The sequence below is a fragment of the Lontra canadensis genome, unplaced genomic scaffold (genome assembly GCF_010015895.1).
Source record: "Lontra canadensis isolate GAN:19392208 unplaced genomic scaffold, GSC_riverotter_1.0 scaffold24, whole genome shotgun sequence".
Taxonomy (NCBI): domain Eukaryota; kingdom Metazoa; phylum Chordata; class Mammalia; order Carnivora; family Mustelidae; genus Lontra; species Lontra canadensis.
Window position 1 is genome coordinate 3,131,376 of NW_022631018.1, and position 24,232 is coordinate 3,155,607.

The following is a 24,232-nucleotide window of genomic DNA, read 5'->3' on the forward strand; positions in this document are numbered from 1 at the left end:
AGTCAGTTAGGGGTCTGCCTTCGGTTCGGGTCATGATCCCAGGGTCCTAGGATCGAGCCCCTCATTGGGCTCCCTGCAGTGGAGGACCTGCATCTCCCTCTGCCTGCTGCTCCCCCTGCTTGTGCTCTCTCGCTTTCTCTGACAAACAAATAAAATCTTGAGAAAAAAAAAAAACCTAAACTAAAATACTGCGGGGGATTGCTCACATCTTTAGATGCACAGTACAGGGGAATGAACATCAAGCAATGATACAAAGATGTTCAATGAATAGACTCCCAACTTCAAACTCCATTCTCACATTTTATGCCAGAGAACTGGTTATAACACAGGAAAACTGGAGCTTTTCTTTAAGAAAGCAATAAAAAGAACAAACTCAGTTGTTTTCCTTCTTTGGACTCCTTCAAGTTCACTGAATGAAAAGTCCTCTCTCCAGCTCTTCTGGCCTCCTTTGTTACAATCCCTCTGTTTTTCCTAAGAAGTATCTTATACTGCAATCTACAGTCTTCTTCCTAAAAGGAGGTACGTCCAACCAGCCCTGTTTTGTTTTGTTTTGAAGATTTTATTGATTTATTTTAGATAGAGCATGAGTGGCAAGGAAGATGTGGAGGGGGAGAGACAGACTCCACACTGAGTGCAGAGTCCCACACAGGGATCAATCCCATGACCCATGAGATCATGACCTGACCCGAAATCAGGAGTCGGCCGCTTAACCTACTGAGCCACCCAGGTGCTCCTCAACCAGCCCTGTTTAAAAGCAGTCTCCAAAGTTCAGTCTGTTGGAAGTTTTGAAGTTCCAAGGATTTGAAAGTTCTCTTAAAGGTAAGTAACGTTATTTGCCACATAAACAAGACTGTAGAGAGATGAGGTTCTCAAATTAGCTCACACATGCTGATTTATTACATCACTTAAAAGCAGAACTTTCCAACCCAGATCTCGGTATATGTAGTTCCCTTTGCCAGGAACATCCCTGCTTCTCCCATCCCACCCAACCTGGCCTTGCCTTGAGTTAACTCCTCTTCATTCTTCAGCTCTCACGTTCAATGTTACCCCCTCCAGTAAACTCTTCTTAAGGTTTCTCTCTGCAGTGTACCAAAGCCATTACTCCTGGCTCTGAATTCCCATGTTAAGCGGTAAGTACTTATCCGACATAAGGTGATCGATTGCTTGTGTGTCTCCTCACATGAAGAAGTCTCTGGAAGCAGACACCGTGAATGCAGTGCCTGGTATACAGTGGAACTCCAAAATGACTGTTAGAGGAATAGCTATTCAGAATATTGACCCCTGGACGTTCTATAGTACCCAGGGTTACAGAAGTGCCCAAGAGACAGTTGCAGGGCTTTTCTGTAAGGACTGTTTGTAACTGCTTCTTTCCACCTTTCACATTATCACCTTCTATTACAGATCCTTGATACTTGCCAGGATATCTTCCTAAGGAGGTTGGAATTAAAGGGATAAGATAAAGGAACTAATACATACCTTCCTGACTAAACAGAATGAGCTCTCTGTGATCTTATTCGTAACAGAAACAACTCAAACCTGACCCTATTAAAATTCTCTCCTAAAACCTGTATTAACATTTTACACCACCTTACCTGGATTACATTTTCCCTGGAACTTGAATCACTTTCTTGTTGCTCGGGATGGATTTTTACTTTCCACTCATGAACACCCTGCTTAGATGTGGAATCTGAAAATAAATGTTCACTTTTGTGCCTGGTCAAATTTAATGAAACTTGGGAGCCTTCCAGGCGTTTCTTCTCCTGCTTAGTCTTTGACTTGTTAGACTCTAAACTGAAGACATTTTCTTCTACAAGCTTCTGGAAGGTATCACGGGATTTTACTGGGATTTTGAAACTGATCTTCCTTCTTCTAGATTCAAGGGGTTCCTTAAGTATCTTGTTGGAATTATAATCCTGAGAAAAATGGATTCTCTTGCATTTCTCTGAAATGCGTTTTTCAGAACTGTCCCTACATTTCTTGTGCCTTTCCTTCTTGAGTTCTTTCATCTTCTCCCTCTGAACGAGTACATGAGGCCATTGTTTTTCACTTGCCTGGACTTCAGTTTTAGGTTTTACATCTTTGGCCATTTTAGGATTACTAAGGTTTTTAATTCCGTGGTCAGGCTTATTCCTAACATTTGTCAATTTAGTATCTTTAAAATCTACACATCTCCTTAGATCTTTTTTAGTTCCGTGTGAAGGACTCGGTGAAATAATTTGATTAGCATTTGAATATGATGCTTCTTGGAGTTTCACAGGGCCTTGGGATGAAGAACTGATTTTTTGTTTCCTTCCTGGAGGCTCGGTTTCTATGTCCAATCTGTAAAGTAGCACAGAAACCCAAGTTACATTGCAGTTATACATGATCATACATAATGTTGTGCTGTGTTATTAAGTCAGGAAATGACAGAACTGGTCTGATACCAATTTCAAAAAGAATAAGAAATGGCTACATAAAGAAAGAAGTGAAAGAATTACAAATGGTATTGGCATAACTGGTCTATTTGGACAAAAACCAAATTTACAGCTTTATATAATACCAGGCAGCATAAATTCCATACAGATTAAATATTGAAGTACAAAATAATTACAATTGCTACACTTCATATTAATCCCTTAAAAACCATAGGGGAAAAAAGGAAATAGTTAATCTAATTTCTTAATAGGGAGCTTCCTAAACTTAAGAATGGTGGGGAAAAATCACAAAGAAAAAGAATAATTGTAAATGACTATTTATGAGGAGCCTGGCTGGCTTAGTCAGAAGAGCACGTGACTCGTAATCTTGGGGTCATGAGTCTGAGCTCCACGTTGGGTGTAGGGATTACTTAAATAAATAAAATTTTAAAAATAAATAAATAGGGGCGCCTGGGTGGCTCACTGGATTGGGCTTCTGCCTTTAGCTCGGGTTGTGCTCTCAGGGTCCTGGGATCAAGCCCCACATCGGGCTCTCTACTCAGCAAGGAGCCTTCTTCCCCCTCTCTTTCTGCCTGCCTCTCTGCCTACTTGTGATCACTCTGTCAAATGAAAAATATCTTAAAAATAAATAAATAAGTGACTATTCACTTTAAAGCTTTAGCATATTAAAGAATAATAAAATTTTTAAAACTGGGAAATGGTATTTGTTATATATGTGACAGTTTATTAGCCTTAGGAAATGAAAAGCTCATCAAAAAGTACTGATTCGGGGCGCCTGGGTGGCTCAGTGGGTTAAAGCCTCTGCCTTCGGCTCAGGTCATGATCCCAGAGTCCTGGGATCGAGCCCCGCATCGGGCTCTCTGCTCGGCGGGGAGCCTGCTTCCTCCTCTCTCTCTGCCTGCCTCTCTGTCTACTTGTGATCTCTATCTGTCAAATAAATGAATAAAAATTAAAAAAAAAAAAAAGTACTGATTCTGGGTGCCTGGGTGGCTCAGTTGGTTAAGCATCTGTCTTGGGGTCAAGTCATGATCCAGGAGTCTCAGGATCAAGCCCCACATCGGGCTCCCCGCTCAGCAGGAAGTCTGTTTCTCCCTCTGCCCCCCATCCTACTTGTGCTCTCTCTCCCTCTCTCTCTCAAACAAATACCTAAAATCTTAAAAAAAAAAAAAAGTACTGATTCTAGAATAAGACATAACAAAATATTGATGAGAAAAAGCGATTGGCTAATAGATATTTGGGGGGAAAAGTTTAACTTTACTAGTAATCAAAAACATTCTTTTTTTTTTTTTAAAGACATTCTAATTATAACAGCATACCATTTTCTTTTATCAAATTAACAAAGATTTTAAAACAACATTAAGTACTGGCAAGGGGTTGAAAAATGGGCCCTCTCATGGTAGAAATGCAAAATGATATAGGAGTTCCACGAAGGTGGGGAGCCTAGGTGGCTCAGTTGATGAAGTGCCTCACTCTTGATTTTGGCTCAGGTCATGATCTCAGGGTGGTGAGATCAAGCCTCATATCAGACTCAGACTACAGCCTGTTTAAGATTCTCTCCCTCTCTCCCCATCTGCCTCTCCCTCTCTGCTTCAACCCCCGGCCCCCGCTTGTGCTCCTTCTCTCAACCAAAAAAAAAAAAAAAAGAGAGAGAGAGAGAGAGAGAAAGATAGAGTTCATAAAGGAATTTGATGATATAATTAAAAATTCTAAAAATGCTCATATTCTTTGACTTCCTAGTAATTCCCATTTTAGAAATCTCTACCAAGGTGAAAAAAATTAAAAATGGACCAAAATCTTTTTTAAAATTCAGGATTATTTATAATAGCAAAAAGTAAGGTAACAGGGTAAACACTAAAATTTTGGAAATGACTAAGAAATATGCCATTCTACTAAATATGACAGAGTATCATGGTCATTTTAAATGATGTTTATGAAAGTTTTCAATGATCTAATAAAACATATTCATAAAATATTAAGCAAAAATCAAGCAGGGCAAAAATCTGTCATGTGGTCTCAACAATTTATATAAATACAGGAAAAAGTCAAGAAAGAAATATGCTAAAATGTTAGAAGTAGCAATAGCTAGAGGTGATATTTTCCTGCTTCATAAAAGTCGATATTACTCGGTAGTCAGAAAGAAAGGCAAAAAAATTTCAATGATTTTGAGTGTTTTCTAAGTGCCTGTCACTCTACTAGGCCCTGGAGAGGCCATGGAGGACACATCCAATAGAGTTCTGACCCCCAATTTGCTTTCACTCTGGTGGGGGAGAAAAAGAAAGGAAATAGCTGATTTCTCAAATAATTACATAAGAGCAAACTGTAACACCTCGGGAGTTTTTACAGGAGTTTCACCTGAGTCTTCATTGGATTCCATCTTCTTTCTATCTCTGCCTACAAAAAGACTGCCCACCATTATTTATCTGTAAGTAAATAATGATAAAACAAAACTTGAGGGGCGCCTGGGTGGCTCAGTGGGTTAAGAAGCCTCTGCCTTCGGTTCAGGTCATGATCTCAGGGTCCTGGAATCGAGCCCCGCATTGGGCTCTCTGCTCAGCAGGGAGCCTGCTTCCTCCTCTCTCTCTGCCTGCCTCTCTGCCTATTCTCTCTCTGTCGAATAAATAAAATCTTTAAAAATTAAAAAAAAAAACTTGAAATTTTAATAGGACTTTGGCTTCTAATAATATACCATGTTTACAATGCCAACTATATTAAAGAAAAACTAGGAGAACAACACAGAAAACATTAACTCAAAATTTTTAAGGGGACCCTGTAGTGCCCTGAGCATTTTCATGCTCCTTTTTTTTTTTTTTTTAAAGATTTTATTTATTTTTGAGAAAGGGAAAAGCAGACTCACCACTAAGCAGGGAGCTTAATGTGGGGGTCAATCCTAAGACCCTGGGGATCCTGAGCCAAGCTGAAGGCAGATACTTAATTGACTGAGTCACCCAGGTACCCTTTCATATTGCTTTTTATTTGTTCTCCACAACAACCCTGTGCTGCACATTTTATAGTCATCTATGGACCATGGCCTTTATAGTCATAATTAATGAAAACTCAACAATATAATACTTTTTAAAAGACCAACAAAATCAAACCTTAAAATTACCTCTTATCAAATAGCCTTACAAAAGACTAGATTGTGATAATGCAGTTTTGTATTTGCAACCCAAAATACTAAAGTTCTGAGATCTTTTTAGATATAAGTTAGACATGCAGCAAATACGTATTTTTTAAAGTATGTATCTTTTATGAGTGACATAGTGTAAAATCAATATTCAGCTGAAGTTGAGACACATCCTAGATGAGCTCTCATAATAAAACTTTATTACTAAAGTTTTGACAAAGTTTCACACTTATTATTAGACTATGTAAAAATTTAGTAGCCATTTTAAAATATGACATACTTCAGAAACAATTTGTCAACACTATCAGCAGTTTAAACTTCTCTGTTGGTCATCATGACATACACTCACAATACTGAATTATATACTTACATTCAACTTAGCTCAGTTGAATAATAAATTACTTTTCGGCTAATTCTGCCAATAATGGCTTTGCTGGTGGCAATGTTGTCATATATCTAACAGTAACTAAGGCAAAACTTCTCACCTCTTCAATTCCTGGACTTAAAAAGATTTGGTCAACAGTGATGATATAACCTTGTGAAGAAATCCCACTAATTCAAAGTGCACTGCTCAGAGAAATGCTCTCTGAATATTTTCAAAAGCAGATTTAGGATTGTTCCCCTTAATTTAAGGAACAAAACAAATGAACACAGGAGAAGGGAAGGAAAAATAAAATAAGATGAAATCAGAGAGAGAGAGAGAGAGAGAGAGAGAGAGAGAGAGAGACAAACCACAAGAGACTCTTAACTATGGGACACAAACTGAGGGTTGCTGGAGGAGAAGTGGGTGGGGAGATGGGGTAACTGGGTGATGGGCATTAAGGAGGTCACCTGATGGAATGAGCACTGGGTGTTTTATGCAACTGATAATAACTGAACTCTAGCTCTAAAACTAATGATTCACTATATGTTAATTAATTGATTTTAAATTTAAAAAAAGATTGTTGCCCTTGGTGATTTTTCATTGTTAATACATCTATATATACTCAAACCATCGATTGAAAATTGTGGTAATGTATTACCACAATTAAGTGGCTTCAGGATGATAAAATTCTCATTTTTCATCTGTACCTCAGCTTTCATTGCACACCAATTTTGGGACCATCCCTATATTGAATAGGGAAATTTTTACAGAAGATGCCACATACCATAAAGAAATACTCATGGGCGCCTGGGTGGCTCAGTGGGTTAAGCCACTGCCTTCAGCTCAGGTCATGATCTCAGGGTCCTGGGATCGAGTCCCGCATTGGGCTTTCTGCTCAGCAGAGAGCCTGCTTCCTCCTCTCTCTCTGCCTGCCTGTCTGCCTACTTGTGATCTCTCTCTCTGTCAAATAAATAAATAAAATCTTTAAAAAAAAAAAGAAAAAGAAATACTCATAACCTTGAGGCAAGTAAGTTTGTTTACTTCTCCAATGGATAAACAACAGCAGCAAATGAACCACATTCTCTTCAGGCAACCCAAAAAAGAAGTTCTGCACTGTCGATACTTGTGTTTCCAAAGCACAGTAGGACAGTTTTCTTTCGTCCAGGCAACTTTTCAGTATATAATAGATCCTATCCCATATTGTTTAAACACATGACAAGGCAGTCTTAAAATATCTTGTATGCCGTACAGTTTGTCTTCAACAAAAGATAATTTCACTACCAGTTTTATCTAGAGAGCTTACCAATATCTGAAAGTAAATATTCATATGTTAATGATTAATCTAAACGCCACACCTTGCTCACATTACTAACATTGTTACTCTCAGTACATTCGATGACAACCCACACAATGGCGTGGTCATTGAGCACACGTGGGTTCAGGAATGCAGAAATACAGCAGCAGGCTTTGACTACTCAGTGCTGCAAGACCTGGAGTCAAATTGCAGATTTTGAGTAAATACTGAAGCCAAGGGGCACTTCGTTGTACTCTTGGAATAGTTTAGATCCTGTTCTCAAAATAATTCAACAATACTGTTTCTTCCTCCTTCCAAAGACTGTGGACAAGTCTAGGAGAGTAGTATACATAGATCAAAAGTCTATTCATGCTCTTATACATACATATAAAATCAAGGGCTAGAAAATGTGCCCTTACTAAGGCTAAAGGTAACTAGTGAAGAACCATGCCGTGTTTAAGAACTAAAAAAAAAAAGAATATTAGGATATTAGGATAAAAGGCATTAAAAATCCATTTTGAAAAAGTGTAGAAAGTAATAGTCAATGTGATGTCAAATTCATAACAGAATAATAATACAGAAGCAAAGTATCACAAAGAAAGGAGACAAAAAAAAAAAAAAAACTGAAGAAAAGCCAGAGGCAAACTGAATTTTTTGTTTTTAGCAAACATTAACTAAATCTGTCTGGGAAGCAGAAATTTTATGTATATATTTAATGCCATTTTTATCATTTTCCCATAGCCACTTACTTTCAGAGAATCTATGATCTCATCTACTTTCATCATACACTATACTTTTATACTTACCCCATTAGTGGCAAGAAATGCCATCACCACAAAGTTCTCTGAAATTTTTATCCAAAGAACACAGAAATTAAAGAAAAGTAATCTCCATTATCCCTACCATTATGCTACAAGTTCTCTAGTTGTAGCCATATCCTATTTAAATAACATGATTTTAAAACCATAACAATTCAATAAGCAACATATTCTCTTCACAGGTAATATATAATTTATCTTTCTAAATTTCTAAACCAGCCACACAACTTCTTCTATTACTATATGTAACAAAGTTATGCATCTTATAAGAATGTGTCAAAATCAAATCACCAGTGATAAAAATCTGCATTTTACTTGAAAGTGTCATTTACATAGCATAGAATTATGATAGACTTTTTATTTCACTCAACTTTTTATTAAATCTACACTAATATTTAAAAAATTCAATAATGTCAGTCTGTTAAAAATCTGCCTTTGGCTCAGGTCATGACGCCAGGGTCCTGAGATCGAGCCCTGAGTTGGGCTCCCTACTCAGTGGGGACTCTGCATCTCCCTCTGCCTCTGCATCTCCCACACTGCTTGTGCACTCTTGCTGTCTCTCTCTCTCAAATAAATAAAATCTTCAAAAAACAAATCAGGGGCATCTGGGTGACTCAGTGGGTTTAGCTTCTGCCTTCGGCTCGGATCATGATCTCAGGGTCCTGGGGTCGAGCCCCACATTGGGCTTTCTGCTCAGCAGGGAGCCTGCTTCCCTCTCTCTCTCTGCCTGCCTCTCTGCCTACTTGTGATCTCTCTGTCAAATAAATAAATAAAATCTTTTTTAAAAAAATTCAATAATTATAACCTGTGCTACAGCTAGAAATATTGGCATGCAAATCAGTACTGATCAAATAAAAAACTTTGCATATCAAAATATTTAGTCTCACAATTCTAAGCCTCCAAAAGTAAAAGATATCAACAAAAAGAAGGAATTCACCTTTTCAGTTCTTGTCTTCTTTTTATATCACAGTACAGAATGTCTGTATGATCTGATTTCTGAAAGAAAAAAAAATGAATCATTCAGGAAATAGAAATCGTGCACTGACACTTTAGTTACAGGAGAAAGATTGGGAGACAATATTTTTTGCCCACATCTATGTAATAGTGAATAGGCTGGCACAATAATTTTTTTTTAAGATTTTATTTACTTATTTGACAGAGAGACACAGTGAGACAGGGAATACAAGCAGGGGGAATGAGAGAGGGAGAAGCAGGCTTCCCGCCAAGCAGGGATCCTGATGTGGGGTTCGGTCCCAGGACCCTGGGATCATGACCTGAGCCGAAGGTAGATGCTTAAGGACTGAGCCATCCAGGCACCCCCTGACACAATAATTTATTTAATCTTTCCAATAATCCTGTACAACAGGTATTATCATCATGCCCCATTTTACAGGTAAAGTACTCAAGGTGCAAACAGAGAAAAGTATCTTCCTTAACATTACAGAGCAAGTCAGCAGCAGAGCCAGGATTGAAATAGTTCTGTCTACTATCTCCACTCTACCAATCTGTCTCTCCATGTGTTCTGGAGATACAGGCCTAGGCACAAGAGAAGTAAGAGAGAAACAGGATATAGCCCTTGTCCTATAGACATTAAAGAACAGAGAGAAGAAGAATATATACAAATAATCTAATGAAATTATATACCTAAGTGTGAAAGCAGAAGAACATACAGTAAGTTGTAACAGAGTTCAAAGTATCAAGCACCAAAAGTTGGAACATACTTAGGAAAAAAGGCGGACAAAATATATGCTAAAGATTGAGGGGCGCCTGGAGGCTCAGTTGTTAAGCATCTGCCTTCGGCTCAGGTCATGATCCCAGGGTCCCAGGTTCGAGCCCAGCATGGGGCTCCCTGCTCAGTGAGGAGTCTGCTCCCTCTCCACTCCCCCTGCCTGGGTTCCCTCTCTTGCTCTCTCTCTCTCCCTCTTTGTCAAATAAATAAATAATTTTTTTAAAAGATTTTATTATTTATTCATGAGAGACAACGAGAGGCAGAGACAGAGGGACAAACAAGCTCCCTTCAGAGCAGGGAGCCCAACACAGGACTGGATGAGCTGAATGCAGATGCTTAGCCGACTGAGACACCCCAGCACCCCTAAATAAATATTTTATATGTATATATACATATATATATAGACACACACACATATACATACATACATATGTATACACACACACACACACACTAAAGATTGAATATAGATTAAATAAAGATTAACAAGTAAAAGAAAAAGGTGGTCTCAGCTAAGAAAACTTAGGCATTCTAAGCAGCTGGAGATGACTGGTATAAACTCAATAGAAAAAAACAAACCAGCCTAGCTAGAAGCAGAAGGGCTGTTTTCAGGAAGAAAAAAGAAAACTGGCTAGTTGAGGTGTGACCAAATTTAGGAGGGTCCGGAATGCCAGACGAAAAGTGATTTTTCAACAGAGAAGAAATATATTGAAATCTGTGTTTTAAGAAGGTTAATACAGAAACAATAAATTGAAACAGCAGTGTCATTATATAAAAACAAGCAAATCCTTAAAAACAGAATTCTGTATTCCCACAAGTTTCACGATTACTTTCCCTTATTACCCATGACCACATTGCTATCCCAACACACACCTAACATTAACCTGAATGCCCTTAGTACTTCACCAACCACCCATGTACTAGCTTAATGTCTTTTTAATTATTTGCATGACTCTGGATTTGGCTCTGTTGCTATAAACAATTTTGTGTCCTTGGACAAGTCACTTAACCTCCTAGATCTCAATTTCTGAATCTGAAAACACAAATGCTACACATCTGCCTTGGCTACCTCCAAAGGATATTATAAAGCCAAATAAAACCATATATGGGAAAAGACTTAAAAACTCACTTAATATTTGCACATGGCATATCAGATAAAGGGCTAGTATCCAAAATCTATAAAGAACTTATCAAATCCAACATGCAAAAAACAAATAATCCAGTCAAGATATGGGCAGAAGACATGAACAGACATTTCTCCAAAGAAGACATCCAAATGGCCAACAGACACATGAAAAAATGCTCGACATCACTTGGCATCAAGGAAACAACAAATCAAAACCATAATGAAATACCACTTCACACCTGTCAGAATGGCTAAAATTAACAAGACAGGAAACAACAAATGTTGGGGAGGATGCAAAGAAAGGGGAACCCTCCTATACTGTTGGTGGGAATACAAACTGGTTCAGCCACTCTGGAAAACAGTATGGAGGTTCCTCAAAAAGTTGAAAATAGAGCTACCCTATGACCTGGCAATTGCACTACTGGGTATTTACCCCAAAGATACAAATGTAGTGATCCGAAGGGGCACCTGTACACTACTGTGCATAGCAGCAATGACCACAACAGCCAAACTGGAGAGAGCCCAGATGTCCACCAACAGATGAATGGATAAAGATGTGGTATGTGTATACATACACACACACACACACACACACACACACACAAGGGAATATTACTAATCCATCAAAAAAGGATGAATATTTACCATTTACATTAACGTGGATGGTACTGGAGGGTATTATGCTGAGCAAAATAAGTCAATCAAAAAAAGTCAATTATCATACGGTTTCACTCATATATGGAATATAAGAAACAGTGCAGAGGATCGTAAGGGAAGGGAAAACTGAATGGGAAAAAATCAGAGAGGGAGACAAGCCATGACAAACTCTTAACTATAGGAAACAAACTGGGGGTTGCTGGAGGGCAGATGAATGGGGTGATGGAGTAACTGGGTGACAGGCATTAAGGAGGGCATGTGATGTGATGAGCATTGGGTGTTATATGCAACTGCTAAATTACTGATCTCTACATCTGAAACTAATGATGTGCTATATGTTGGCTAACTGAATTAAAAAAACAACTCTCTTAATTTATATCCATGTTGTCTAACTCTGCATGATAGAGTCTAACTGCACAAAGATATAACTTGTTAAAACCTTTTTGGTGAGTAGAAGGAAGAAACCAAACACTGGTGTTTTTTCTATTGGCTATCGCAAAGTATAAGAGAAAGAAAAAATGAGCGGAAAAGTAGTGGGGGAATATGTATCATAAACCTTCTCATCACACATTAAAACTTCAATATTAATAATATCTAGAGTTGACTACAATATACGAATACTCACCAGTTTTCTCTTCTCTGATGAAACAGACCTTACACAGCAAGCTGAACTAGTAGAACTTGAAGTTTTTTTCTCTGTCTTACCCTAAGCATGCCATTTGGGAAAAAAAAAAAAGAAAAGCACAAAATTAAGCATAGTCTAAGACAGCGTTATTTAATCATTGTTATTATAAACTAACATTCTTTCTACATTCATAATAAACTTCAGGGGGGGGAAATGTTTAAAGCCACACAAACTTTGGTGAGGGGGAGGGAAACTCAATTAGAAGGAAGACTCAAGTAGAAATCAGAAGATCTAGATGCTCTTAAATTAGAGATGAGATGGGATACAAGAGCTAAAGCCGGAAGGCCAGTTGACAGCTCAGATAAAGGCTTCGGGAGAGGCATTCCCATGGTGGAATTCAGTCGTCTACAAAGCAAAACCATATATCCAGTCATTTCCCAGGGGATCCAAAATTCAGTAGACCCAGGACAAACATATTTTGAGGACCTACTGTGTACCAAAGATATTCTAGATGGTGGGGACAGATTAATGAAAACACAGAAGTCCCTGCCCTCATGGAAGTTAAAATTTTGGGCAGGAATTTACAAATAAACAATATATTTACTGTGTCAGATGAGACACTGGAAAAAAAAAATAAAAAAGAGAAAGAGGGCAGGAAGGGCTGGGAGGTGGTGCGGAAGCAGCTGCAATTTTAAACAGGTAGTCAGAAAAAGCCCGACTGATGCTGATATCTGACTGGAGACCTGAAGGAGGGAAGAAGAAACTATGTGCTTATCTAGAGTTTTCCACTGAAGGGCAAAGCCCCTGAGGCAGGAATGTGCCTGGATTGCGGAACCACAAAATGGTGAAGACAACAGGAGAATGAGAGGGAAGCCAGATGGGGGGTCGGTTGTTTTGTAGGCCTGGAGCCAGGACGTCAGCTGGCACTCTGGGAGAGGAGGACAACCATCAGGTAGTACTGAGCAAAGGAGAGCATGATCTGACTCACATTCTAACAGGATCAACCTGGGGGCTTGTTGAGAAGAGAACAATGGGAGGCAAAGGTGGAAGCAGGGAGATAAATTTGGAAACTCCTGCAACCATCTGAGGAAGCCAGCTGATTGTCTGGATTGTGGTGGTAGCAGATGAGGTAGTCAGACTCTATCTTGTTAAGAGAAAGCTGATACAATTTGCTGATAGACTCGATGCAGGTGGGGGATGACAACCAGGATTTGGGCCCAACCAAATGAAAGAACGGAATTGCAACTTCTCAACTGGGTAAATGAAGCTGGGCACTGGAAGTTATAGTTTAAGACGAGGCGGAGTCAGCAAAGGACACTTGGTGAGCATCCATTCCCTACTTTTAGCCTCCCACTGAAAACGATGGCCCATTCTGACTGGTGAATATATAACCTTATTCAATGCTCAGTAAATGACCATGGTGGTGCAAAAAGGTCTAATGGTGAGTTATTTCTATGTAAAGGAGTCTGGGGGGCCTAGAGTCAAGTCAGAAATGCCTCTGCAAATTACTTACCTCCCTAAGCCTCAGTTCTGGCATTTGTATAATTGGGATAGTAACAGTAGCTATCTCCTACTCCTATCTCCTATTCTTGTTGTGAAGAATCAACAAAATAATGCAAGTAAAGAGTGGGGGGAAAGAAAGAATAAGAAAAACAAATTACTTCTCCTGGGTGAGAAGGGCAAAACAAAACATTTACGTATCTCATTTTAAAACTGAGGGTTTTGTTTTTTTTTTTCATTACACAAAAATAAACAGGCAGAAAGTATTCTCTGGGTCAGTAAATCAAAATTCTTACTTGGACATCAAAGCTCAGTGATGCAGTGGTGCCTTTTCTCCGGGACTTCTCTTTTTCACCACAAGATTCTCTGTTGGACATTTTGAAAAGCTAAAAAAAATGTATATATATATATTAGGTGTTTATGTGTTTTGTTTTGTCTTACCACCACCACAACAAAATACATTAGAAATTCGTCGTCTTTCAATTTTAAAAGAGACTGGAGTTTTACAAAATTATTTCCACCTTCTAACCATTCCCAAGACAACAGGATTCTCTCCTTCCACTTTATTTCACTTACAGTCTCCCTCATACTGATCTCTTCCTCTCCTTCAATTTCATCTACCACCTTTTTAGGAATGACCTCTCAAAACTGTGCCTTTAGCCCTGACCTTCTCTCTCAAGCTTCAGATCACCATTTTCAACTGCCTACAGGACTGCTCTCTTGTGCCCAACCTACACTCAAAACCTAATTAGTTCTAAGTCTTTTTTTCCTGACACACCCTCTATTCAACTTAGCCTTTAGCAGAAGCATCCTGTGCTGGAATGGAAAGGCCAGAGAATGGTAACCTCATCAGGTCTGCTGGGATGGGAAGATATAAAAGGAGTCTAACAGCAAAGCCCAAAGGAGAGTTTATTGCTGATAGTGACACATATGGAAACTATGAATGTAAGAAAGGCTAGAAAGCAGGCATGGACTCATGGTCAGTCATGACTACAGTAAGTGAAATTCTATAAAAGAATGATCAATAACGCTAAATCAAACTTTAGAATGTTTTGATGAATATAAAGAGAAAAAAGAAAAATGCTGACAGCTAAGAGAAAACCTAATAATAAAAACTAATGAAAGAATATTTAAGGGGCACCTGGGTGGCTCAGTGGGTTAAAGCCTCTGCTTTCGGCTCAGGTCACGATCCCAGGGTCCTCAAATCGAGCCCCGCATCGGGCTCTCTGCTCAGGGGGGAGCCTGCTTCCCTTCCTCTCTCTCTGCCTGCCTCTCTGCCTATCTGTGATCTCTGTCTGTCAAATAAATAAATAAAAATCTTTTTTAAAAAAGAATATTTAATATAGACTTTTTAAAGATTTTATTTACTTGTCAGAGAAAGAGAAAGAGCAAGAAGCACAACAGGGGCAGAGGCAAAGGGAGAAGCAGACTCCCCACTGAGCAAGGAGCCTGATGCAGGACTGGACCCCTGGAGCCCAGGATCAGGAGCTGAAGGCAGACATTTAACCAACTGAACCACCCAGGCATCCCTTAAACTTCTAAGAACAATACTAAATTATCCCAAAATTTTGCTTTGTAAGATCATGTATGAAATCAATTGAATTCACAATTGAGCTTCCAGATTAGAGGAATAATATTCTTTTCCCCTTCTTGTTCCAAGGATTCTATTCCATTTTGGGAAAAGGTAAATAAAAACAAACAAATAAACAAAAAAAAAACACAATAAATTCCATGAAATGAACTGTTTAGAGGCAATGGACTACTTATGTTAACTTTTACGATTTAAACTGATTCATGTTCATCTTACGTTGTTGCTTTGAATACAAAATAAGGCTAAATTTAAACCTCTCACCCATAAGCCAATTGAAAAAAAAAACTGAAAAAAAAAAATCACTAAAGATAGTGGACTATCAAAGGAAAAACACATTTATGTTTACCATGACAAATGTTTTATAATAGTGTGAAATTCATGTTGATTTTGAAAATCAAAATACAAACTCAAAGGGGAGTCTTCCTGTGCTGGCCAGCCTCCCAAGTGGTTCCTGATGATCTCTGGTGCCCGGTAATTACACTCTCATGCAGTGCTCTCACAGTAAACAGAGCTGGTCTGTGACACCAATAGGAATTGCTATATGGCAGTATGTGGCTAGATTATATAAGACACTGTGGCTTGTGTTTTTCTCTTACTCTAGAGAAAGCCAGGCACCATATCATGACGACAATCACATAGTCCACAGAGCAGCCCATCAGTGAGGAACTGAAGCCCACTGCCAAAAATGAACCAACTGCCAGGCCTGTGAGCATGCCGGGGTTGAAGCCAATCCTGGAGCCCTAATCAAGCCTTTGAGTGGAAGCATCTGGGGCTGCTATCTTCACTGCAGCCCCATGAGACTCAGAACCAGGTACACACCCATTAAGCCACTTCTGAATTCCTGATGCAAAGAACCCATGAGGTCATGTTTATTGTTGTTTTAAACCACTAAGCTTTAGGGTAACTTAGGCAGCAATAAATGACTAACACAGTCACTTAATATAACTCTTCAAACTTGGAAGATTTCTTTTTTTTAGGAGTCTCAATAGCACAGATCATGTTTAGAAATTCTTATTAAAATTCCCATAGAATTCACACGCTTAAATCTAACCCTCTTCATCTTCTGGTTTCCAGCTGGTGTTAAATAATGAGACTGATACACTGAATCAAGCTTTCAATTAACCATCTAGCCTTTTGGAAATTAAAAAAAAAAAATCAATGATGCTTGAATGAGGCACAATATAATTAGCCACTACTCATTCCCGTAAGTTATAACGTGTTATTTTCCCATTTTTAACTGACTGTTAAGAGCAGTGAGGCAGTTATACATTCAGGAAAATTAGTTAAAAGTTGGGGTGGGGGTGCGCCTCGGTGGCTCCGTGGGTGGAGCATGGCACTCTTGGTTTCTGCTGGGGTCCTAATCTCGGGGAGATGAGACCAGTCCCGCCTCCAACTCAGCGCTGACCCCGGAGAGTGGGCGTGGATTCTCTCTCTCCTTCTCCCTCTGCTCCTCCCTCCCCCCTCACGTGCTCTCTCCCTCTCTCTTAAAATAAGTAACTTTTTTTTTTTTTTTTTTTTTTTTTTTTTTAAGTTGAGGTTGAAGGCGGTATGAGGAGTTTAGAACTAACTCACTAGGGAAGGTAGGGGGAGGCCTGCAGACGCACTTCCTAACTACTGGGGGGTTGGGAGGTGGCAACTAAATCCTGCTACACTTTCAAAGCGCCAAATAATCACACTAGCTCTCACCTGGGCTGAACAACTAGGAAATAAATAGACCAACGAGATCGCTAGGCATTAAGTAGCACCTTTATTAACTAAGAAAACCCAACTGAAAGTGCGAGTCTCCTAAGACAAAAAGGGGCTTCCTTCTCCTTCCCTGCTGCTTATAACATTCGGACCAGTCCCGGGAAGAAAGAGCAGCCGGAAAATTCAAGTTTTCCTCTGCCTGCGCCAAGGGAATGAATGCTTGAGACTTAAGTTCAAGCAGGCCGGGGAGTAAAGGGAAGAGAAGTACGCGGGCCAGAGGACTCACTGGCAGACGCCGTGCGGAATCTGAAGCGCATCAATCAGGGGCCGCAAAACTCAAGACACTCAGAGCTCTGGTTATTAAGTCTAACTACAGGTGTAGGGCGCGCGCAGAAACACACGCTCCTCTCTACCCGCAGGACCCCTACGACCACAGGGCAGTGCTGATAAGAATACGTAGGTTAAAGCAAAATAAAGACAAAAGGAGAAGTATTCAGGTCACGGTGTGGATGAGGGTGCGAAAGGTAGCGCAGATACCGATTCCAAATCAACCAGACTAGCAGGGAAGCTCCTTAGCAGCTCCTAAGTCCCCGGGACCCAGGAGCTCCGCAGGAACAAACCAGACTCTCACTCTGGGTGAGGGGGCAACTCCAGACCCAGAGCCGACCAGAACCCCACCCTTCACCAAGCTGACTCAACCCCGGATCCGCCTACAGAGTCGCCCCGCCCAGGCTCGAGGGGCCTCCGGAATCCTCCGACCCGCTGGCTACCCGCTAAGGTACCGGAGGGCGAGAGGTGAGAACCTGCCCAACAAAACGTCAACTAGCGCCCCACTTACCTTACCAGCGCCCGCAGCGGTGGCGACTCCGGAGGCCCAGGCCAAGAGAAAGGGTCTCCCCCGGACCCGATGCTCGCTGGGAAATGTAGTTCTGCACTCGGACCCAGACTACTACTCCAACGTTCCGAGCATTTGTTTAGCTTTGCGTTTACTTCCTCCAAGGACTTGGGACTCCGGCTCCGCCCTGGCTGGCGCGCTGCACCCTGGGTATTGTAGTCTTGCTTCGCTTCCTTGGTTGACGGCTGGAACCGAAACGCACCGTGGAAGCAGAACTCTCTTACCTCATTGGTCGCCGTCCCCGATACGTTTCTGCGCAGGCTGTGGTGGCGTCGCAACGCCTCGGGGAAAGGGAAGCGGACGGGACCGCGAATCGCTACCTCTGGCATTTTATTTTTCTGCTGACAGGATTTGGTCACTGGTTCTTCATCTTTTGTCTGTTGCACGCATCCAGCCCTTCCCATTTGCTTTCCCACTCCTTGGATCCAGCCCTCTGGGCATTCACGCCAGTTATCTCACCCCGCCGTGAGGCCCTCCTGGTCCCCGGGCGGGCCTGGCACGGAGGCGGTAACTATGGAGAATATGGCGGAGGAGGAGCTGCTACCCCAGAAGGAGGAGGTGGAGGTGGCCCAGGTCCAGGTCCCGACCCCGGCCCCGGACTCGGCTCGGGTCCCAGCTCCGGCCCCGGATTCGGCCCCGGCCCCGGACTCGGCTCCGACTCCGGCCTCGGCTCCAGCCCCAGCCCCTGCCCTGGCCCAGGCTCCGGCCCTGTCCCCGTCCCTAGCCTCTGCCCCTGACGAGGCTGAAAGCAGTAAGTGCAGGAGGCCTAGATCTTTCTGCCGCAAGAGAAGGGAGAAAGTGCGCCTTGCTGGGGAGTAGGGGAGGCCCTCTTCACTGGGATGTTTTTTTATGGGGAAAGACAGGTTTAGGGATGTGGGGGGAGGGAGGAGGGACCCGTGTAACGGGTAAAGCGGGTACAGAGTGGGAGAAGGCATGTCCCCAAACCTCGAGGACATCATGGTGAAGGGTTTGTGGAGGCCAGGAGTGCTGCAGATAAAAGGAAATAATGAGGTCGAGGGCTTCTTCGTTAAAGGGGGTCTTTTTCTGCTATGCGAATAGGGAGTTATACTAATTTGGTAGTTTCCCTCTCAGCCCCGTCTGCCGTGGTTCACTAAGTCCTTCAAAATGAGATATGGTAACCGAGGCAACCTGTTTACTGTAGTAGATCGTAGCTGGCAAGATTTAGAAACCATTGTTACCAACTAGTTCTTGCGCTCGAAATACACAGAGAGATGGGCTTTTCTTACTATCTTTCTTTAGCAGCTTGCTTTCAAAAAGAATTTGAGGCTGCTAAGTAGTTTAAGAAAGGGTCGACTAAATTCTGGATGTCGTCCCTCAGTCATAAATACCAGTTGAGTTCTGCCCTCCGTTCCATCATAAGTGGACTGTTGAAAATTAATAGCCCGTATTATTGTGCTAATGTATGTGCTTGCATGTTTTCTAAGTGGTGATTTATTGGACCATAAAGAGAAACACTTGAGAATCTTCTGAACACTTTTAAATGTAAAGTCTCAGAAAGTTGTTTTTTTTTTTTATTATTTCGTGGTCCATAAATTGACCGTTATGTTCTTTCTGAATTAATAACAAAATAATTCATTTTCTTCTAGGACAGTTGGGAATTTAATATTTATACATCACTTGGGTAGTCGTAGTCCAGTAGAGTAGCTTTGCGATTTTAAAGCCACATAAAAATTGTCACAGTAAATTAAAGAGTAGAGTTGATCACAGAAAAGGCCAAAGCGTGCCTCCGGTAGGCTTCTCCTCCTCATATAAGATCAGAGGTAGTAGGTGCAAAATAAGGGCCATTGTTTCTTCACCCACAACTATAGGTGGGGGGCGGTGATACACTCTCCTGAGTAGCCTCCCTTCCCTACCTCTAGATTAGATTTGTTTTTATTAATCAGAATTGGTTCAGCAGCTTAAGGGACTGCATGCTTTCTCCCCCCATCCCCACCAACCAGAATGTTAAACATAGTTTGGGAAGATAAATATTCCAAATTTTGGAAGTATGTAATTTGAAGAATGTATGATGTTTGAGAAACCTGAAAAATGCATAACTGGGGCAAATATGTAATGATTGAGAAATCTGAAATGCGTTAGAAATATATATTAATCACATTTTAAAAAATTATTTTTATGTGGTCTAGTTAGTCCTTCAAAATCAGTCTTAAGTAGGCAAGATGAAGATGGCATATTTGAAATAGAACTGAAAAATGAGGAAAAAGTATCAGAAGTTGTAAAGAAACTCCTAACATCTTGGATTCATCTGATTTAACAAGAGGTTTGCCTGTTGACTTCGGAATTACTAGCATGTTACAAAAAGTTTGAGTGATTTAAGTACAGATTGTCTGCTATCTACTATCTTAAACCAGAAAGTAATTTGAGAGGTATACATACGAAGGCATATATCATGAATCTCTAGACAGATCTTTGAAAGTTTTAATAGTGGACCACAGGATTTTCATTATTCTCGTCTAACTTACCAGGCTCCTCTTGCTTATTTTGTACAACTTAGGATGATTTCAATAAGCACAAGTTTATATAGTACTATATACTTTCACATGAACAGAACTTTGAACTTTGGAAGCTGAAAGTCTTTATGATTGTAAATTCAAAGGATTGATTTGTACACATGGATTCATTGCCTGAATCTTGTGGTCTCACCTAGCAATTAAGTTTTTGCTCATTTGGGAAAATTTTTGCCTATTTATAGAAATCATATCTCATTATAAAGTCATTTGAACAATAGCTAGTATGACAAGTTAACCAGTAAGATTTGTTGCTCTTTGCTTTTCTCATTTAAAAATGAGGTGAAAATTTGTCTTTTAGTAAAGTTGAGCAGGAATGTCTGATAGTGCTGAATTGGAATTCCAAAATTATTGACTCAGTTTGTTACTGCATTCAAAAAGACTAGTAATTTTTTTAAATTATTTAACAAACCATAGTGCCTGCTGTGTATGAGATACAGTATTAGGCACTTAATCATTACAAAAATGAGGAAGGCATATCCCCTGCTGTCTTACTATTTATTTTTGGGAAAGAAAAACAAGGACACACACAAAAGGAACTGGGAATGAAGCTTGGAGAGGAATAGGCAGGAAGGTATCTAGGTAAGAATAGAATTTAAAGGTTTCAGGTTCTAAACTGTATAACCTTGTTGTGTAATGAGTACTAGAGAGTCCTGCAGTTTACTATCATCTCTCCAGTTGGGGATCTTTTCCTGCCAATTTTCAGCTCTTAGTCTTATATTTGTATATTCAAGCTCCTCCTTTGTAAACATTACTTTCCTTTGGGATATGCATATTCAAGTCCTTCCTTAGAAAGAAAGAAAAAGCAACCTCCAATCTCATCTCTCTCCTTTTTTATGCTGCCACACTTTTTGAAATAATCTGTGTGATTTTCTATACTTTATTTTTTCTTCCAATCCCATTTGTATTCCAGAACATCTCACTGAACCTTTTTTCTTAAAGGTGATCAGAGACCTGCTAAATACTAAATCCAGTAGTTTTCTATTGATTTCTACAACTATTTGTGATACTTAGTGTTGAACCTTTTACATTCTCATTTTTTCTTGGCTTCTGCCTTATCTTGATTCTCCTTTACCATTTATTGTTTTTGAATCTACCCTCCTTGATGATTTTCCTCCGTGTCTCTTACATTACCTGCGTCCCTCCATATGGCGCTTCCGAATTATAACCATTTATATTAATCAGTAATGGGTTCCGTGGCATTGGGGAATGCATTTCCAAACCCAAATCAAGAATATGTTAAATGTACTTTGGGAAGATAATTCATATATTCCAAAGTTTATAAATATGTCGTTTGAAGAATGTGTAATGTTTGAGAAACCTAAAAATATGTTACCGGGACTGAATTTTTGGCCTTTTTCTTCTCTTTTTTCCATAGTGCTTTTTTCCTTAGGCTTTCTTCAGCTCATACTTTCACCTAGCTTGTATTTATGATTTATATCCTCCTGAACTCCAAAAACAACTCAACTGCATACTGAACTTGAGGATAAATACTTGTAGTACATCAAACACTGTGTCAAAAACTAAATTACTTTTTCTCCTTTCCTCTTTTCTGCCAAAAATGTTTTCCTCTTCCTTTATTGGTTAATGGTACCATTATTCTCAACCATGTAAACTTGAAATCTTGGAACCATTCTTGAATGCAGTCTTCATGCATGGTTATTTCTCACACCCAACATTCTTTTTTTTCCCTCTGTTCTTTACCTTTCTATTACTAACTCACCTCAGTTACTGATCTTTGATTCTACAGACAGAGATAACCTCCTGAAGTGCTCTCAGATCATATTACTCACTCCCTCAAAAATCTGCAAAGACTTCACATTGCCTGAAGAGGATAGTCCAGACTAACTTGCATAGAGTTTAAGCCTTTCATGATCGGAACTACATTTTTGGCTGCTTGTTCTTCCACCACCTCCATTCTCCAAACATACTACATTCCAGCCAAGGGTGGGATAGAGGTGGCTGTATTTTTTTTACACCTTATACCTTTATTCATGAGATTACTAGCTTATAAGGCCAGCCACCAAATTTCTGCTTACTGAAATTCTATTCATAACTTACATCTCAGTCAAATGTCACTTCCTCAGTGAAGACATTCTCAAAGGCACTTGTTAGAATTAATTCCTCCTTCCTCCTTCTTGTATGCCCACACCATATACCCCCGGTATTCATTTCATCCTGCGCTGTATTACAATTAGTAGGTAACATATCAGTATCTTTCCTGTCTAGTTGAAACTTCTTTGTTTTTTTTTTTTTTAAGATTTTATTTATGTATTTGACAGACAGAGATCACAAGCAGGCAGAGAGAGAGGAAGGGAAGCAGGCTCCCCGCTGAGCAGAGAGCCCGATGGGGCTCGATCCCAGGACCCTGAGATCATGACCTGGGCTGAAGGCAGAGGCTTTAACCCACTGAGCCACCTAGGCGCCCCTTGAAACTTCTTTAAAGATAGGAAGCGTGGCTTACGTTTCTTACTTCAGCATTTTGTATGGAGTAAAGACATTTTCTGCAGAATTATATTGAATAATTAGATAAAAGTTAAAAGGTGTGAAGTTACACAGTGTTTTTTCCCCCAACTTTTCACATTCTGAGGCCCACTTGTCATTTTATAGGCAGAATTGCAGCAGTAGTCCCCATCTGGGTGCTGGGGCACCATGCTACAGGAAATAAAAGTGGAGGAGTCTCTGTGACGTGATCAAATAAAAATAGAACTGGAATTCAGGTTTTTAAAAACTAATCTTCTAACTCTTAAAATTTCCTTTCAGAGAGACACATCTCAATCCAAAGGCAGCTTGCTGATCTAGAGAAGTTAGCCTTCGTAGCTGAAGGAGATTTTGACTCTGCCAGTTCATTGAACTCAGATCATCTTGATGCAGGTATGTCCATATTTTGAGGGTCTTTTTTCCCCCTCTTAATTTCTTTTGGCTTTTTATCTTTCAACTCATGAAAATTTGCTGGGAGTAGATTTGTTTATTGCCACTCAACTAGAGCAATAATAAAATTTTCTCATTCAGGAAATTGGTAGCCGTCTGCTTTCACAGGTGCTGTGGAGACAAGTTGTCTCACAGTTCCCCAAGGATATTACAATTTTGTGGCTATACAAGGACTGCGTATTCTTTTAGTTCGGAATTGCATTTAACTATAAGCAACAGAAGTCCCAAAAAACTACTGCCTTTAATAACTAAAGCCATATTATATTCAGTCACATAAACAAAGTCCTTAGGTGGGCAATTTAAGGCTAGAATAAGAGTTCCTCATTGTTGTCAGGCCTCAAGCTCCTCTCTTTCTGCTTTGCCATCCTCAGTGCTTGAATTCCATCCTCAGTATCACTTCATGGTTTTTTGAAGTAAGCAGAGCATATAGAAAAATTAATTATGACTATATTTACAGTATGCTGTATGTTAAAGATACTCGGATTAAAAATTAAGTGAGTTGCTGATTGTTCTTGTGTATGTTTATTGTTTTAAACCTGAATTTGAGATTTTAATTTTTTGTGTTACTCTCAAAGTTTTTATTTGAGATCCATTACATTTCTAATTAAATAAGACTTCTATTTTTATGATCCGTAATCTTTTCATTAATAAAGAAGGAAGAACTTACAAATTCGCTAATTGGTAACAGTGGTTCTAACCATGCTCCCTGTCCCAGAATAGCAGTTATTTTGGATCCCACTTAGTCTTTTCACTCCTTCCATTTTTCTTACTCTGCATGTTAACTGTTTTTGTTGCTGACAGAGCAGAATGCCACAGTAGGTGCTTACACTGTCTGCCCCACTCCTGCCTCCCTGGGAGTGTGACAAGTACTGCCTTCTCCCCTGTCCAAAGTATATAGTGATGCTCTCTCTGGCAGGCCTTTTGGCTGGAGGGATATCATGTACTTTATT

The 24,232-nt window shown here is 40.0% G+C and overlaps 2 protein-coding genes across 7 annotated transcripts in view; one reads left to right on the plus strand and one right to left on the minus strand.

The window, feature by feature from the left end:
- SWT1 (SWT1 RNA endoribonuclease homolog) overlaps positions 1-18,249 on the minus strand; it is a 101,566-nt gene extending 83,317 nt beyond the window's left edge. For 4 of the 5 annotated variants that reach the window (XM_032862629.1, XM_032862630.1, XM_032862628.1 and 1 more), the window contains exons 1-5: positions 17,772-18,249; positions 13,948-14,037; positions 12,152-12,232; positions 8,952-9,010; positions 1,593-2,319 (exon numbers count right to left, since the gene is read on the minus strand). In XM_032862629.1, coding sequence (XP_032718520.1) covers positions 1,593-2,319; positions 8,952-9,010; positions 12,152-12,232; positions 13,948-14,037; positions 17,772-18,227 — 1,413 coding nt within the window. In that variant the 5' untranslated portion in view covers positions 18,228-18,249. Of the gene's footprint in view, positions 1-1,592; positions 2,320-8,951; positions 9,011-12,151; positions 12,233-13,947; positions 14,038-17,766 lie in introns of all 5 variants that reach the window. The other variant, XM_032862632.1, reaches the window with a different exon arrangement.
- A 56-nt stretch (positions 18,250-18,305) lies between these two features.
- TRMT1L (tRNA methyltransferase 1 like) overlaps positions 18,306-24,232 on the plus strand; it is a 52,920-nt gene continuing 46,993 nt past the window's right edge. For both annotated transcript variants that reach the window (XM_032862633.1, XM_032862634.1), the window contains exons 1-2: positions 18,306-18,574; positions 23,115-23,225. In XM_032862633.1, the coding sequence (XP_032718524.1) occupies positions 18,337-18,574; positions 23,115-23,225 (349 nt within the window). In that variant the 5' untranslated portion in view covers positions 18,306-18,336. The remainder of the gene's footprint in view (positions 18,575-23,114; positions 23,226-24,232) is intronic.